The 17861-nt window shown below is 35.3% G+C and overlaps 1 protein-coding gene across 2 annotated transcripts in view; it reads left to right on the forward strand.

Moving 5' to 3' along the window:
- The window catches only part of ADGRB3 (adhesion G protein-coupled receptor B3), a 756359-nt gene that overhangs the window by 698386 nt on the left and 40112 nt on the right, over positions 1 to 17861 (forward strand). For both annotated transcript variants that reach the window (XM_025383888.1, XM_025383889.1), the window contains 3 exons: positions 1523 to 1608; positions 7492 to 7590; positions 7912 to 8083. In XM_025383888.1, coding sequence (XP_025239673.1) covers positions 1523 to 1608; positions 7492 to 7590; positions 7912 to 8083 — 357 coding nt within the window. The remainder of the gene's footprint in view (positions 1 to 1522; positions 1609 to 7491; positions 7591 to 7911; positions 8084 to 17861) is intronic.

Below are 17861 nucleotides of genomic sequence, written 5' to 3' on the forward strand. Positions count from 1 at the left end.
ACAAATATTCATATTGCTGTACAATTATATTTCTAATTGGAAAGTTACTCTTTGGTTTCTTGAGTGATTCATTCAAAAAATTGAAGCGTAGTGACATGCTACTAATTCTGATGTCAGTTTTTTCTTCCTTTAAGCTTGTTCTCCCTCCACTAAGCTGTAACAGGGAGCAGAAACTGTCTATAATTTGCAAGAAAAATAAAATCAAGGCAAGAATCTTAGAGCATAGGGAAATCAAAACTATTAGACACCTTTTTGTCTGCTGCATTGAATTTTTATTTAATCAACTGAATTATTTCCCTAAGCTTCTAGGTTAATGCCCATATAACACTAAAATGGAGAAACAAAGTATGTATATAATTGAAACACCAAAGTATGGTCTTTGGAGGGGTGACAAATTCCCTTATGATTAAGTTGTAGATTACTAGAATCCATAGAATACACTTTTTCTCTTAATTTAAATAATGAGAGTTACATAGATGAATAAGTATTCTCTTGATTAAATGGTGTCTTGTCAGGAAACTATGAAGAGTGACTCTTCCTAGGTCCATACTTAATAGGTATGTTTTGCATCTTCCTTATATTAGCAACTGGACGCATTTTCGCTTTATATTCTCCATCTTCATTGGCAGCAGGGCAGGGTTACACCAAGATTGGAAAGAGGCAAGAAAGGCAAAAAGAAGAACATATTTTTCATTTACTCATTGGACTGGATTCCCTGATCAGAAAGTGTTGGTAGATTAGAGAACTGTGGGGGCTCATGGTAAGCTGGTACGAATAGATAATCTATGCAGTTTTTACAGTTCTACTTGAAAAAGGAAAAATAAGTGTGATTTCATTTTATGTCATGCAAAAGACTTTTTAAGTGAGAATAAGAAAGTCTTAGAAAGAAAATGATAGAACTGTACACTAGAGCATATTTTAAAAATTAGCACTAGTGTCCATTGTGAAAAAGATTCTGGTGAATTGAATAGGCTTTCCTTTCTGCCTAGAAAAGCATAGTACATCAAAATGCTCCCCTTCCACAGAAGAGAATAACCACACAACATGAGGAATTTAGGCATTCTGTCCTGTGTGTTGGGAATAATGACAAATCATCAGCACCTTTTGCTGCCAGGGCTCACCCTAGCCTCATGCTCTACGATTCAGAATCTCCTGGCTCACGGACATAGGGTAAAACTCATTTAGCCAAATGATTTTACTCAGGGTTGACTCAGACAGAAGAATGCCAGATTGGCATAGTATGGTACCATTTAAAAGTCAGGCAATTGAAGGTTAATTTCCCCAGTGTTAACTGCAAAGCATGGAAATTAAATGAACGTAATGTACTTTACAACTTTAAAGTAGCACACCACTGTTAAATTGTTCCATATGCCTCTGTGCACTTATAAAATGTTTGAGAGTGCTTCATACCACTACTACTGATACGGTGGTTATGAATTGATAAAAATAGGATTTTCAGGAGAAACAGGGACCTGATTCCCTTCAATATCATTGAAAGGTCAACTTTGTTTCTGTTTGACAGGTCAACATGGTGATTGGCATTTTGGTATTTAATAAACTTGTTTCCAGAGATGGAATCCTAGATAAAAAGCTCAAACACAGAGCCGGGTAAGCTGCAATTGGTGGATTTTGAAGGTTATTTACCAGTGAATCCCGTACTCCAATTTCAGACCATCACTGACTGCGTTGACTATGCCTTGAATTTTGTCATTGATGTACTAGTGTGTCCGGTAGATTCTGCCATATAAAAGTTTCCAATGTGCTATTTTTAAGTAATATGACCAAAAATCTAAAAATACTATAACAGGCCATTAGGAAATTTGGAGTGTATTTGTGCATATTGCCTGCTTGTCAGATAAGAACATTAAACGTTGAGGCTAGACTTACAATGGTTGTCGTTAGGTAAGGGTTTTCAAAGCCTTCCTCGTTTTGGTCACAAAGGTCAGGAGGTAAATTGAACACAGTGTTGGTATGTGACAGAGCAGAATCAAAACAAGCAAACCTAAACAGGGCAAAATACTATATTTTCTTTGACTAATTGTATATATCAGGAAAAAAAAATCTTTACTTGAAATAATCACTTATCAAGCACTATTTGTGTGTGTCTTATATTTTCATTCTTTATGACATTTTTAATCTAACTGGCTAAAAAGAGTTATTCAAAATTTTCACACTTTAACCTCTTATAAAACTTAGAAAAGCATCTCCCTTAATTTTACTGTTATTATAATATATAAATATCTGATGACTTATTATATGTTATCATATATATCTGGCTGGGCACGGTGGCTCACGCCTGTAATCCTAGCACTTTGGGAGGCCGAGGTGGGCGGATCACGATGTCAGGAGATCTAGACCATGGTGAAACCCAGTCTCTACTAAAAATACAAAAAATATTGCGGGACGTGGTGACGGGTGCCTGTAGTCCCAGCTACTCGGGAGGCTGAGGCAGGAGAATGGCGGGAACCAGGGAGGTGGAGCTTGCAAAGAGCCGAGATCGCGCCACTGCACTCCAGCCTGGGTGACAGAGCAAGACTAGGTCTCAAAAAAAAAAGTGTGTGTGTGTGTAGAGTATTATATATTTTATATATATCTATATTTTATATATATATTATATATAATGACAGTAATGTCTCATATCTAGATTGTTAGTAGCTTTTTAAGGTTATGTCATATTTTATCATATAAATTTGTTGACACGTGAATGAAACATTAATGCCTTTGATTTTTTCTTTGTGACTTTCCCTATAAAAAGTTTCCAGCTTTCTCCTTTCCATTGAACTGTACCCTCATTCAGAACTTACCCATGTAATATTCTTTTCTTCCATGATTTATGGTATTATTTAATAGTCACACTAATTGATCAGTTACTTGTAAAATTTTAAGTCCTTTGTGTTCTTATAACCTATGTAATGATTTATATAATAAGATAATCTGGATATTTTCCCTAGCAAAAGACTAAATTTAATGGCTTTCAATATAAAAATTTGATATCATTTTTATCAAACACTAGAAATGCCATAGTGTAATAAAAACATCACTGAAAGTTTCTTCCTGAGGGGGGATCACTTCTCTCATTTAGAGATTTTTTTCACAGCAGATGAGTTTCTATAACATCCTTAAATATGTAGACTTGAACGTAGTACAAACACAACTCTCTAGATCATTTGAACACAAAATTTTCACACAATTACTCTTGTTATTATGCCACATGTGGTGGGAATTGGAGTAAGCTTCTTCAGTTATTTCTGTCCAGATTAATTATGTAAGAATATACTGATCAGACTGAGTACTGGGATAGAAACTCAGTTCTGCTGCTAGTAGTATAAACTTACATAATTTAAACAACCTCAACAATAAAATGGGAACTTTAGTGGTTAAGATAAACCTCCGCAATTTACTAACTGTGTCCATGTGCCTTTGGGCATGTTACTTTCTGCAACTCAGTCTCCTCATCTGTTAAATGGGGAAAATAACTCATGCCTCATATAGTATATGAAAATATAATGTGTATAAAGCACACATTAGAGAATCTAGCATATAGCAAGCATTCACTCAACAGTGGCTGCTCTTCTGAGAAGCCAACCTGAACAGATGAGGTTGTTTTGGAAGGTCTCTAACTTTCCAAAAGTCTTTCCAAAAGAAGGTCTCAATCAAGAATCCATGATTCCACCATCCATGACATGAAGGTCAAAAAAAGAGATAAGATCATCGAAATGAATATGATGTTGAAGATTTATTAAATTCATAGTATTTTTTCTTATTTAATTATTTTATGTGTAAAGCCCAGTTTAATTCATATAGCTTTTTATAAGAGATCATATAGGTTTAGAAGAAATGACAAGAGTATCATATTATGAATTTAGAAATTATCCATTTCAATCTACATATTAACAAATAAGTTATTCTAAACATATTCTTAGAAGTTACATATGTTTCACTGGCAAAACTGAGTCCGTGTTTTTCTGGTTCAAAGGCCACTGCTAGAGAAACAGAAATGTTAACTTATGTTATAAAAGCAGGATGTTGGCTACTGTCCAAAGCAGAAAAGAACTATTAACAAATTAATTACTTTAGATTTTCAAACTGTATTTCTAATATAAAGTACTATTTTAGCTTAAGCAAATATAGATTGAAATTTGTACTCCATTCCAAAGTGTGATTGAAGGAAATTTTTGGAAGCTATAGAGGTTTGAATAATTTTAGTTCACAGAAAAGTAGTGAGGACAGTGAAGAACAGTCCCCAGTGAAGAAGAAATAATCAAAATTAACTAAAGAAACATTAAGCAGGAAGCTAAATGGTTGACTTGACAACCAGTCCTCCTAATTGTAAAAATCATTTCAGCTTATTTGAATATACAAATATATCAAGCATTTCTTTTACAACTAGGTTGTTATTTAAAACCAAATATTGTACCAAGATGTTCCTTCTCCCATTTTTTCTGTTTCTTTGTTCCCTTTCTTCTTTTATATAATCAGTTATTAGAAACAGCCAACCATACAGTTTGTGCTCAATAAATATTTATAAGGAATTAATAAGTGAATGTTTAATAAATAATACAATAGTTTAACAAGTTTTATAATACCCAAACTATATTAATATTTTTTCTACTGAAATTCTTTTTTCTTTTTAAATTTTAAGTTCAGGAGTACAAGTACAGGCTTGTTACCTAGATAAACTTGTGTCACAGGGATTTGTTGTACAGATTATTTCATACTGAGGTATTAAGCCTAGTACCCATTAGTTTACCAAGAAGAAATTTATTGTAAATACAACACATCTTAAATAAAATGATAATGAGAATGAATGAAATCAGGATAAAAATGGCATGTATATTTTTAGAACATCTTCAGCAGACAATTTAAGTTTCTCTATTTTTCTGCAGTGGAACTTTCTTGTCTACTGTCTTAAACTTCTTTGTCTTACCTACCTGAAACTAAGGAAACTGAGTTACTAGTACCCTTTACAAATTTCTTGTGATTTTTTTTAAAGAGAGGCTGGCACATTTCCTTTCCAGGGAATATTTTATGTTATTGACAATAAATCAGTCAGACTTTTTTTCTTTAAACAAAAGAGAAAAATAACATGGTGAAGGGAACTAGAACCTGTAGATTTTAAGATCCGCAGTAATAACTGGAATAGACAGAACAACCTGAAGAGAAAGGTGTGTAAAGTTTTTCTATTTAATGTGACTTTGCTTCTATAATGTGATCCTACCCTGGTGCCCTGGTGGATATATTGGTTAAATTTAAATGTATGGACAACTCAAGTTTTGTTTTGTTTTTTTCCTACTGTTTGAACTTTTAATTTTATAAATGCATAATTTCTTCTATAATAAAGAAACAAGATCTTATTTTTCAATGCAGCAACCAATTTAGCATCTAGACTATGTGTTTTTCATATTATATTAATTTCCATAGTGGTCACATAAACTAGGAAAAAACATTGCATGTCTCTAGGTAACTTATCTTTATTCTACTTCATGCACATCCAGTAATGGAATGCCAAAGGTGTCCCAGCAGTTAACATCAAGCATAGTTTGAACAGTTAGCCCTGACTAAGGGAAGTAGGCATAGATCTTGGAGTTAGCCTCAAATAAATCTCAAATAAAGACAAATAAGCATTTTAAATAATGGCTTAAAATTTATTTTCAGACAGGCCTATGATTGTATTAAATCACAGTTTTCAGGACTAAAATACACCATGTACTTAAAATTATTTTTTAGTAATATTGGGCTTTCAATCTTGTTTCAGAGCCTAGAGGCAACATATTTTTAGATTAAGAAAGACAACTGCATCAGTGTTTGAAGTATAAACACCATACAGCCTATCTTCTGTGATAAAGGAAACAATATGTAACTAATCTATCCCTTTTTCATATTAATCTGATCAAATTTAACAAGATTAAAGAAATTCAAATGTTTAGTTAGAGAAGTGGTACTTGTTCCTGTTTGTTCATCAGCATAATCTATGGAGCTTTAAAAAAGGCAGATGCGTAAGTCCTATTAAATTAGAGTCTTTGTGGTTGAGGCCAGATAGACAGCTGATGCGCAGCCACTGTAGAGAATACTAGTCTATGTACTCCTTTAGGATGTACACACCGGCATGTCCATTAAGGCATTCCTAAACGAAACTGGACAGACTAATGGATACATACTACTTTGAAACGTTTGGACACATTTGGCTAGTACCTATGCCCTGGACTGGATCAGTAAAGTGAGGGATTTAGTGTCATCTTCCCCACCCCCACACCCATGTCTGAAAGCTTTGATTTTTCTCACAGGATCTGCTGATCAATCTACTTACTTAATCACTTTCAGATTTGTTATCTCATATCATTACTATTCACAAGTGAGTGCCCTTATTTAAAATAATCCAGAGATTCTAAATTATGAGCATCTTACAACTTTCTCCCTTATGCCACTTTTCTTATACACATAGTAATGCAACTCTGCTATAAGATTCTTTATGAAAACCTACAAAGTAATCATTTTAGCCATAGACACCACATAGGAATGGACTATGCACGCTGCAGAGCATTATTCCAAGGTGTTTGGAATTTTTAATTCAAGTAATTTCTTTTTGGTTTTTCCTGAAAGGTTTATGTTCTAAAAAATCTGTAATTTTCAAGGTACGCTTTTCTAAAGCGAAATGTGTATAAAGTTTTTCCCTGTAATACAACTTTGCTTCTATAATGTAGTAGATGGAGTATGAATTGTTTGAATCCGAATTTATGGGCAAAATCCTCTACACCAGAATAGACCATTTAAATGCTAGGAAATTGGAGTCTATGACAAATGTTCAGAAATAATATTTTGAACTTAATGATTATGTTAAATGTGTTTTATGAAAGCAGAAAAAACTATCACTCTTTTATTATCAACTAATATTTCATCAAATTTCATCAGCCCCTATATTCAGATCACCCTAAAATGTGAACGATACATTGATATTGTAAGAAATTTCAAAATATGAATCTCTTGAGAAAAAAGCTACATCTTCAACAAATAATTGAAGACTCCTAAAATCCATTTCCTCCTATATTGGACTTCTGAGATAATTATTTACATTTCAGAAGGTTTTCACAGAAATATATGCCTTCTGCAATTAACAATGAACATCCTCAGAGCTAGGAGTCCCCACATGTTTGATTATCAGGGTCTGAATAAAGGGTTTTCACTATGTGTCTACAGAAGCACATACTTATGTTTAACTCAGTGTATTGAACAACTTTGATCAATAGACACAGGGCCACTTATGGTGTAATGATGGAAATATGTTTTGCATGCAACAAAGGCCCATATTAAAGGGTAAATGTTACAAAGATAATTTGTAGTATAAACGCATCTTTACAACAACTTAGAGCATTCATTTTCGATAAATATACTTTTCTGCATGAAATCGTATTTAAAAGCTAACTTGCAGCAGCAACTTTTTTTGGTGACAATTCAATATTTTGTTCTTTTTGTGGGTGTTCTGTTTGTTTGCAGTCAGATGAGTGAGCCTCATAGCGGTTTGACGCTCAAATGTGCCAAGTGTGGAGTAGTTTCAACAACAGCTTTGTCAGCCACCACCGCCAGTAACGCCATGTTAGTCCCAATCATTTACATCTTCTTGTTACAAATCTTTTACAGTGCATGTGAGAAAATGCTATGATGAAAAAAAAAAAATGTGTTTGCTAATACAAGAGCAGAGAGTATATTTAAATATTTGTAATTAGCAACTGTCTTTATAGCTATTGTGGGATAGTATATAAAAAAATAAATAAGACTCTCAAATGTCATCTGCTTTGTGGTTTCCAAGTTAATGGTCTTGGAACCACATACAAAAATGCTTTGTTGAATGGGGGTTTGGCTATAGCCTGGGGTGTGACGTACAGCTACGTAATGTTGCTTTCTTGGTCTCAACAGGGCATCTCTTTGGAGCTCCTGTGTGGTGTTGCCCCTTCTGGCTTTGACGTGGATGTCTGCAGTGCTGGCCATGACAGATAAACGCTCCATATTGTTTCAAATACTTTTTGCTGTATTTGATTCATTGCAAGGCTTTGTTATAGTCATGGTCCACTGCATTCTTCGGAGAGAGGTGAGAAGCATTCTTGTGATAGAGAACAGTGATGGTTGGAAGGGTATTTCCTGCTAACAAGAATGATCTTTTAATATCTTGATGTTCAGATTAAAGCTGGTCTCTTCCATTGACAATCACTTGGGAATCAAAGCTGAAGGAATGCTTTAAGAGACAGCTTGGGAGGGCCCCCAGCCCTCTGAAAGTGACAGATTAGAACAGATGGGACTATGCCAGGAAAAACAAAACCAGAGATGTCAAAAGCCAGGGAGAATAGATTTAAGAGGAGCTACATGGAGTGATTTGTATAAATAAGTCTGTTAGAAAAACTAGTGAATAAGAGGGCTTAGAGGCATATGTTTTAAAGACACAGTTCATGAGCATAATGCAGTGATAGTTCTTAAGCTCATTCCCTAACTCATGTTTCTTCACACAGCACACTCTCATTGCATATATTAACTGATACTATTTTAAGTAGAAAACATTGAAGATGAATTCTTAGTTCTTTTGTCTCTTTGCTAAGTTTTGGTTACGATTATGATGGATTATTGCTTTTGATATGGATGTTTACTCTTAGGAAAACACTGAAAATGTATACAGCGAGACATGATAGGCAGTGATTGTCTCCAAGAACTGTAGACATATTATCATACTAGCATTTTTCTGGATCATGATTGAGGTTCATTGTCAGTAGTAGGGAAAGAAAGAAGTCATATTTCATGAATGGAGACACTAAGTAGCACCAGATCCATCCAGGACAGTAAGAGATTTCAGACTTGAGTTATTTAGAAATAAAATAGTGTTTTCCAACCTGTGTGAAAATTATTTTGAATGCTTGCAAGCACTGAGAGTATTTACAAGGTTTATGAGTCATTTTAGCATTTACTCTAAGGATGAGTGGTGACAAAAACACACATGATATAGTGCCATGCTAGTCATTTTGAGAAAACAATCTAGTCTGTCATTTTGCATTATGTAGCTTGTTTGAGAACTTTATTGCAATGTGCACATTGCAAAAAAAAAAACACATGTGCATATGAATATAAACCCTATAGTTTGCAGTGATGTGCAGAGATTACCAGAGGCTTTTACCTGATTTATCAGATGGGAAGAACAATATTTCTGAGCTATTTTATTTTATTTTCAATTATACTTTAAGTTCTGAGACACATGTGCAGAAAGGGCAGGTCTGTTACATAGGTATACATGTGCCATGGTGGTTTGCTGCACCCATCAACCCAACATCTACATTAGGTATTTCTCCTAATGCTGTCCCTCCTCTAGGCCCCCACCTCTGACAGGCCATGGTATGTGATGTTCCCCTCCCTGTGTCCATGTGTTCTCATTGTTCAACTCCCACTTATGAGTGAGAACATGCAGTGTTTGGTTTTCAGTTCCTGTGTTAGTTCGCTGAGAATGATGGTTTCCAGCTTCATCCATGTCCCTGCAAAGCACATGAACTCATCCTTTTTCAATAGCTGGGTAGTATTCCATGGTGTATATGTGCCACATTTTCTTTCTCCAGTCTATCACTGACAGGCATTTGGGTTGGTTCCAAGGTTTTGCTATTGTGAAGAGTGCTGCAATAAACACACATGTATATGTGTATTTATAGTAGAATGATTTATAATCCTTTGGGTATATACCCAATAATGGGATTGCTGGGTCAAATGGTATTTCTGATTCCAGATCCTTGAGGAATCATCACACTGTCTTCCACAATGGTTGAGCTAATTTACACTCCCACCAACAGTGTAAAAGCCTTCCTATTTCTCCACATCCTCTCCAGTATCTGTTGTTTCCTCACTTTTTAATGATCACCATTCTAACTGGCATGAGATAGTATCTCATTGTGGTTTTGATTTGCATTTCTCTAATGACCAGTGATGATGATCTATTTTTCGTATGTTTGTTGGCTGCATAAATGTCTTAATAAGATACAGATGTCAGTAATAAACCCATGTGTATTCTAAGAACATTCTATGAAGAAAATCAATGAAAACCAATAAACAGTAACTTCACATTGCAAGGGGAGAAGAGTATTTTAGCATTTAAAATGTCTGATGTCGTTTACAGTTGCCAAGCCTTACTATTCCCTTAGCAGATTTCTACCTAGAATATCAGCATTAAAAATCTTCCAAGCATTGAATTATTTATAGACCAAAGGAGTAGAAATTAAGAGGAAATTGAATAATAATTTAGCTTATGTTCTCCAACTATAACTATCCTATGGGTCTTCTATATTAATATTACCACTAATAATTAAGTAACGAGATTGTTCTAAATGAGTAGACACATAATATATTTTTGATTGATGATTAAGGATGAAGTATTTCAGGTTTTAAGTAAGATACATGATGATATACCTACATACAGTTTTTAGAAGATATTAGTACCTTAGCTGTTTATGAGTAGAACAGTGCTGCATCACTATATAAGCTTCCCTTTTTCTTCAGAATAAGCTTGCTAGATAGTCTTAAGCTATCATCAAAATATGCAGGTTTTAAAATGGCAGATATTATGGGTGGCTAATTATCAAATGTTTGTTGTTTACGTGAAGAAAAATACTTGGCACAAAAATTCTTGATTTCCCTCAGAACTTTTTCATACTTGCTAATTGGACCATTAACTGTCAAAAACATGATTTACAAGTAATTAAATCAATCATATAATAAATACTTCTGCTAAAGTAGGTGTCTCTAAATACATGTTTTCTGTACTAATAGAAAATAAAAATATGGATACATCTCTGTTGTTGCATTTTCAATTATTAGTTCAAGTTGAATAATTTTATAGCAAATGAATTAACAGCAGAGTGTCATAACACTCTTTATCTCCATCATTGAAATGGCAAATCACGTATTTTTTTTTTTTTAATTGAACCTTAAAAGTACCCTATGACATTGCTGTAAATACACAGAGCAGATTTCAGGTATATGGCAATTCTGCTTCAGAATTCCTAGAGGAAGATCTTATTTAAACACCTTGTTTAGAAGAATTTTACAGATCCCAAGGAAGATATCATAGGAGGCCTCATTTGGAACACGGAAATTCTTTTTAACCTTCTAAAGGTATTTTGCCTGACACTAGCAATGGGTATATCTCAGATCACTTGTGATCACATTGCCCTGACATTACCACGGTTCAAGAGAAGAGAAGTATCTTCCCATTTCCTCTGTGTCTCCACTGAACAGTAACTTCACAAAGATTTACCAAAGCAAATGGAATAGATAGCTACATGTAAAACATTAGGTAGTGATTTGTATCTATTAATATACTTGATAATTTATAATTGGATCCTAGAAATACAGTTTTATCTCTACTGCTCTTCACTTTAAAATATTTGCTTCACTAAAATTCATGTGGGCTTTTATTTCTTAAAAAAATGTAAGCAATGTAAAATATATATTTTTTAATGTAGAGACTGGATACATATATATATATATATTTATATTTATATGTATTTTTGACAGACACTAACATAATTTGGTCTTTAATGACTGTCCCAATATGAATTCAGAAGGCTTTACCCATATTTATTATTTCTGTGGAGAAGGTGGTCTACACAGGGAAAGAATATAGCCTTGCAATTTAAGAAGGAGAAAAGAAGTGAAATACTATAACTATGATATTTTTAATGTGCTGTGTATGGAGCCTAATTTATTTTAAAAGTGCCTTTGCTTTTAGTGGGTCCAATTTTAAAATCATTTCAAATCAGGAGAAAAGGGAGAAATGATTACTCTGTCTTGCCAAATCAATTATATCCCACTAAAAAAATTTTGAATGTTTGCAGAACTATTTGTTCTGATCTTCAGACCTAAAATCTTAATATTTAAACTTTATAAAATTTATATTATTGAAAATACAGTTTCTTCTTCTGGAATAACTTTTCTTTTGAATTACTTTACTAAATCTCTCTGGAAAAAAAAGACAAAAAGAGGAAATAAGAATAAAAAAAAAAAAGCCATCTGATTCATCACAATACATACTTTTAGCAACAGAACCTAAATCTTAGAAGCTAATATGTATAACAGCTAATAAGACAGAATTTAATACAACGAGTATAGAGGCTTTCCTTCATTTATCCATCATTGGTTTTTTAGAATTTATTTGAATTAAACAGATAACAGAATATACTATTTACTATTGCCCACATTGCTATGGAAATGGAAAGACACAAGAGTTATGAAACCTTTGAAATAGTTACTGTTGCTAGGAAACCACTTTCTTGATGCCTGCACATTCTTCTCATCTTTCTGTCTCTGGCTGTGCCTGGCTCTAAGACAATCTTACAGTTCTATGTCAGAGGGGGAAAATCACAAGATTGTGATACAAAACAAGCCACAATAAAACTCTTTCACTAAATGGTAGGATAAAAGGAAGGTGCTGAAATGGATAATTTTGTTATATCAGTGTGTGAGAATCCTGTGGCTGTTCTGAAGCATCACTAACAGGGCCAAACTCCTCTTTTCTCTTTCCCAAGCACTGGCAGGAGGTCTAGGCTGCACCAGATGAGGTCCCAAAATCTGTATCCAAACCTGTGAAGTCATCTTGTAGGGAAATGCTTAAAATAAAAACCTTTTCTTTCTTTCTTCTCCCACTCCCACCCTTTTTAAGCCTATTTTCTATTTAGTCTTATTATTTCCACAAGGCGTACAGATAAACAAAATGATTTACATGCACATGGCAGTGAATATGTAAAACAGACAAGCACCCTTACTTGTCTAATCTAAAACAAGTAATATTCCAAAGTAAATCATTAAAAAAATAAATGAAGCCAGTAGTGATGAAATAACTACATAAACATATGTAAAGAGTCCATATTGCACATAATATAGCTCAGATAGAAAGTTACGTGAACCTCCAGGTTTGACTACTTACAGGGAAATTGAGTATGACTCATTAGCATGGAAGGGTATACCTGTGCCTTCCTTTACTGCAGGATGGGTCAGCTGTTTTAGTTGGTCTTTGAAGAGGAAGGAGGAGGTGATAAAAGACTTCAAAACTCATGGGTTCCTAAGGGAGCAATGAGGTTAGAAGATTAGGGAAGTGAAGGTTTCTGTTATAGGAAGATGGGGAAAGGTTACTGGGCATATGGTTTCCATGGAGTGGGGCCTCTGGTGAATAGTAGAGAGTTTGATTCTTCTCTGGAACTATATGAAGCACGTGGAGACATAAAGCAAATGATGTGATCCTGAACACTAGTGATTTTTTTTTTTTTTTTTTTTTTTTAGATAGCTATGACTGAAGCAGCAAAAGAAAATTACTGATGACATTTGAGAACAAAGCATTGACTAAGTGATGTTTTGTGCTTTCCGGTCAGCGTGTTCAATGACCATGATAAGTGGCCATTATGAGTGGTCTCATAAAGAAAATTAAATAGATTTCAGAGTTCATAAGTAGCTCAGGGCAGGGAGGGTCAGGGTACTGATTCTAACATTTTGAGCTTGCATAGAAGGTGGTTGTACTGATTTTAACATTTTGAGGTTGTACTGATTCTAACATTTTGAGCTTCCTCAGAAGAAAACTTCAGGCCAATTTCCCTGATGAACATCAATGTATACATCCTCAATAAAATACTGGCAAACCGAATCCAGCAGCACATGAAAAATCTTACCCACTTTGATCAAATTGACTTCATCCCTGGGATGCAAGTCTGGTTCAAAATATGCAAATCACTAAATGTAATCCATCACATAAACAGAACCAATTACAAAAACCACGTGATTATCTCAATAGATGCAGAAAAGGCCTTTGACAAAATTCAACAGCCCTTCATGCTAAAAATTCTCAATAAACTAGGTACTGATGGAACTTATCTCAAAATAATAAGAGCTATTTATGACTAACCCACAGCCAATATCATACTGAATGGGCAAAAGCTGGAATTATTCCCTTTGAAAACTGGCACTAGATAAGGATGCCCTCTCTCACCACTCCTATTCAACACAGTATTGAAAGTTCTGGCCAGGGCAATCAGGCAAGAGAAAGAAATAAAGCGTATTCAAATAGGAAGAGAGGAATTCAAATTGTCTCTCTTTGCAGATGACATGATTGTATATTTGGAAAACCCTATTGTGTCAGCCCAAAATCTCCTTAAGCTGGTAAGCAACTTCAGCAACATCTCAAGATAACAAAATTAATGTGCAAAAATCACAAGCATTCCTATACACAAATAATAGACAAACAGAGAGCCAAATTATGAGTGAACTCCCATTCACAATTGCTTCAAAGAGAATAAAATACCTGGGAATCCAACTTACAAGGGATGTGAAAGGCTTCTTCAAGGAGAACTACAAACCACTGCTCAAGGAAATAAAGAGAGGACACAAACAAATGGAAAAACATTCCATGCTCATGGACAGGAAGAATCAATATCATGAAAATGGCCATACTACCCAAAGTAATTTATAGATTTAATGCTATCCCTATCAAGCTACCATTGACTTTCTTCACAGAATTAGAAAAAACTACTTTAAGTTTCACATGGAACCAAAAAGGAACCTGTATAGCCAAGACAATCCTAAGCAAAAAGAACAAAGATGGAGGCATCACGCTACCTGACTTCAAACTATACTACAAGGCTACAGTAACCAAAACAGCATGGTACTGGTACCAAAACAGATATATAGACTAATGGAACAGAACAGAGGCCAACCTATGGAATGGGAGAAAATTTTGGAAATCTATCCATGTGACAGAGGGCTAATATCCAGAATCTACAAGGAACTTAAACAAATTTACAAGAAAAAAAAGTGGGCAAAGGATATGAACAGACACTTTTCAAAAGAAGACATTTATGCAGCCAACAAACATATGAAAAATAGCTCATCATCACTAGTCATTAGAGAAATGCAAATCAAAACCACAGTGAGATACCGTCTCATGCCAGTTAGAATGGTGATCATTAAAAAGTGAGGAAACAGCAGATGCTGGAGAGGATGTGGAGAAATAGGAAGGCTTTTATACTGTTGGTGGGAGTGTAAATTAGCTCAACCATTGTGGAAGACAGTGTGACGATCCCTCAAGGATCTAGAACCAGAAATACCATTTCTCCCAGCAATCCCATTACTGGGTATATACCCAAAGGATTATACATCATTCTAATATAAAGACACATATACATGTGTGTTTATTGCAGCACTCTTCACAATAGCAAAACCTTGGAACCAACCCAAATGCCTGTCAGTGATAGACTGGAGAAAGAAAATGTGGCACATATACACCATGGAATACTACCCAGCTATTGAAAAAGGATGAGTTCATGTGCTTTGCAGGGACATGGATGAAGCTGGAAACCATCATTCTCAGCGAACTAACACAGGAACTGAAAACCAAACACTGCATGTTCTCACTCATAAGTGGGAGTTGAACAATGAGAACACAAGGACACAGGGAGGGGAACATCACACACCATGGCCTGTCAGGAGGTGAGGGCCTAGAGGAGGGATAGCATTAGGAGAAATACCTAATGTAGATGTTGGGTTGATGGGTGCAGCAACCACCATGGCACGTGTATACCTATGTAACAAACCTGCATGTTCTGCATAGTTATCCCAAAACTTAAAGTATAATAATAATAAATAAAAGAATTAAGCAAGATGGGAGTTGGTTCCTAAGAGCTTTATGCTTGTCAGCCTGATTGAAAGTTCATAAAGAAACACATTTCAGAAAAATGTTGTTTCATTTGTAATAAAATAGGATGTGGGGCCAGGCACAGTGGCTCATGCCTGTAATCCTAGCACTTTTTTGGGGAGCCAAGATGGGAGGATTGCTTGAGGCCTGGACTTTTAGACCAGCCTGGGCAACACAGTGAGACCCTCATCTCTACAAAAAAATTTGAAAAACATTTAGCCAGGTGTGGTGGTGTGCACCTGTATTACCAGCTACTCAGGAGGATAAGACAGGAGGGTTGCTTGAGCTCAGGAGGTCAAGGCTGCAGTGAGCCATGATTGAGCCACTGCACTCTAGCCTGGGTGACAGAGTGAGGTCTTATCTCTAAAAAGAAAAAAAAAAAATTGAGGTACTTTGTAATGGGAGAATGTCTGCAGGTATAAAAATAAACCTAGATTTTACCAGAACAGAGAATGAGGCACACAAAAACTGCTTTTAAATAAGAGCATGGGCATGACACAGGCAAGGACAATATGCTCATATTCTTATATACCTTTCCAAGAAATCACCAACCTCATTTGACCCAAAAGTCATCCCACTTCTTAGGCAAGTAAATTCGAATTCGAATTCTCCTTCCAGATTAAGCTTTCCTGACTTGCAAAATTGCAATTATATTATGAATATTTACATCAGTCTTGATTTTCACACATGATTCTCCTAGTCCATGCAGAGATTTAAGGGGTTAACAAGAGCATGAAATAAGATGGGTGAAATGGTATCAGTAAAAAAGTTCAGATAAAGAGTTCATAACAGAAATTGACAAACTCTGTCATGCCTGCCAGTTAACATCAAACCATTGCTTGCTGTTACCCACAGTTCTTCTGCAGGAGCCTCACACTGCCCTCCCAGCTGTTCCCTACCCTGGGTAGCAGCATGGTGCTTCTGTCTATACTCAAGAAGAGTAGGCTGGGCACGGTGGCTCACGCCTGTAATCCCAGCACTTTGGGAGGCTGAGGAGGGTGGATCACCTGAGATCAGGAGTTCAAGACAAGCCTGGCCAACATGATGAAACCCTGTCTTTACTAAAAAATACAAAAAAAAAAAAAAAATTAGCTGGGCATGGTGGCAGGTGCCTGTAGTCCCAGCTACTCAGGAGGCTGAGGCAGAGAATCACTTGAACCCAGGAGGCGGAGGTCGTAGTGAGCTGAGATCGTGCCACTGCACTCCAGCCTGCCTGACAGAGCAAGACTCTGTCAAGAAAAAAAAAAAAGAAGAGTAGGTGGACAAACTAATAACTGGAGGTCCGATGTGTCTTAAAGGTTCAGACTGAAAACTTATCTGATTAACTCATTTCTTATTTTTTATCTAAATCAGGAAAGGTTGGAAATTATGGTACAGCAACTTAATTTCTGACCAGTTGGAAATAATTGTTTTGGTTTATTCCTTCACTTAAACTGTCTTATTCTTTGATCAGTAAGACAATAGGGTGGTACATTGGAATGAAGACCAGCTTTCAAGTCAAGTGACCTGATTCCATTCCCAGCTCTGCTACTTGTTGTTGTTATGATCTTGAGCAAGTTACTTAAGCTCTCTAAGCTTCAGAGTCCTCTTCTATGACACTGAAATAATGTCTGCCACAAAGGGGATGGCATGAGGCTGAAATGAAATATCACCTGCAGAAGGCATGGGATCGTGGTGTCTGACACATAATTTCCCTTTCCTTCCTTTCTATTCTCTTGCTGAAGAAATGCTGCTACATATTTTTCAGATCATGCACATGCCATATAATTTAGAGAAGCTTATATGACCTCCTCGAATTAATATAAAGAGTAATTTGAAGGTAAAGAGGTATAACAATTTTAGAGATTAAGCGATAGATCTTTTAGATATTAAGGGATTCTAATAGAAAGTCATTGGGACTGAAATTTGGCTCTGGAGTTCATATGTTTCTTTCATTGTATAGTAAATGGCAGACTTTCACTTTTTGTTTATTTCCTTTGCTATCAGCAAAGTCATTTAATATTTTAATAATGTGAAGTCGCTCATAATTCATTCATATTAATGGTTATATCAAGTGTCATAATACATATGAAATTGAAAAGTCATTCCTTTCATGATTAGATTGTATAGAATGTAATGATTACAAAAAGCTGAGCTGTTTGTTCAAATATGAAACAATGGTAGA

This window comes from Theropithecus gelada, chromosome 4, assembly GCF_003255815.1.
Source record: "Theropithecus gelada isolate Dixy chromosome 4, Tgel_1.0, whole genome shotgun sequence".
In the NCBI taxonomy this organism is placed as follows: Eukaryota; Metazoa; Chordata; class Mammalia; order Primates; family Cercopithecidae; genus Theropithecus; species Theropithecus gelada.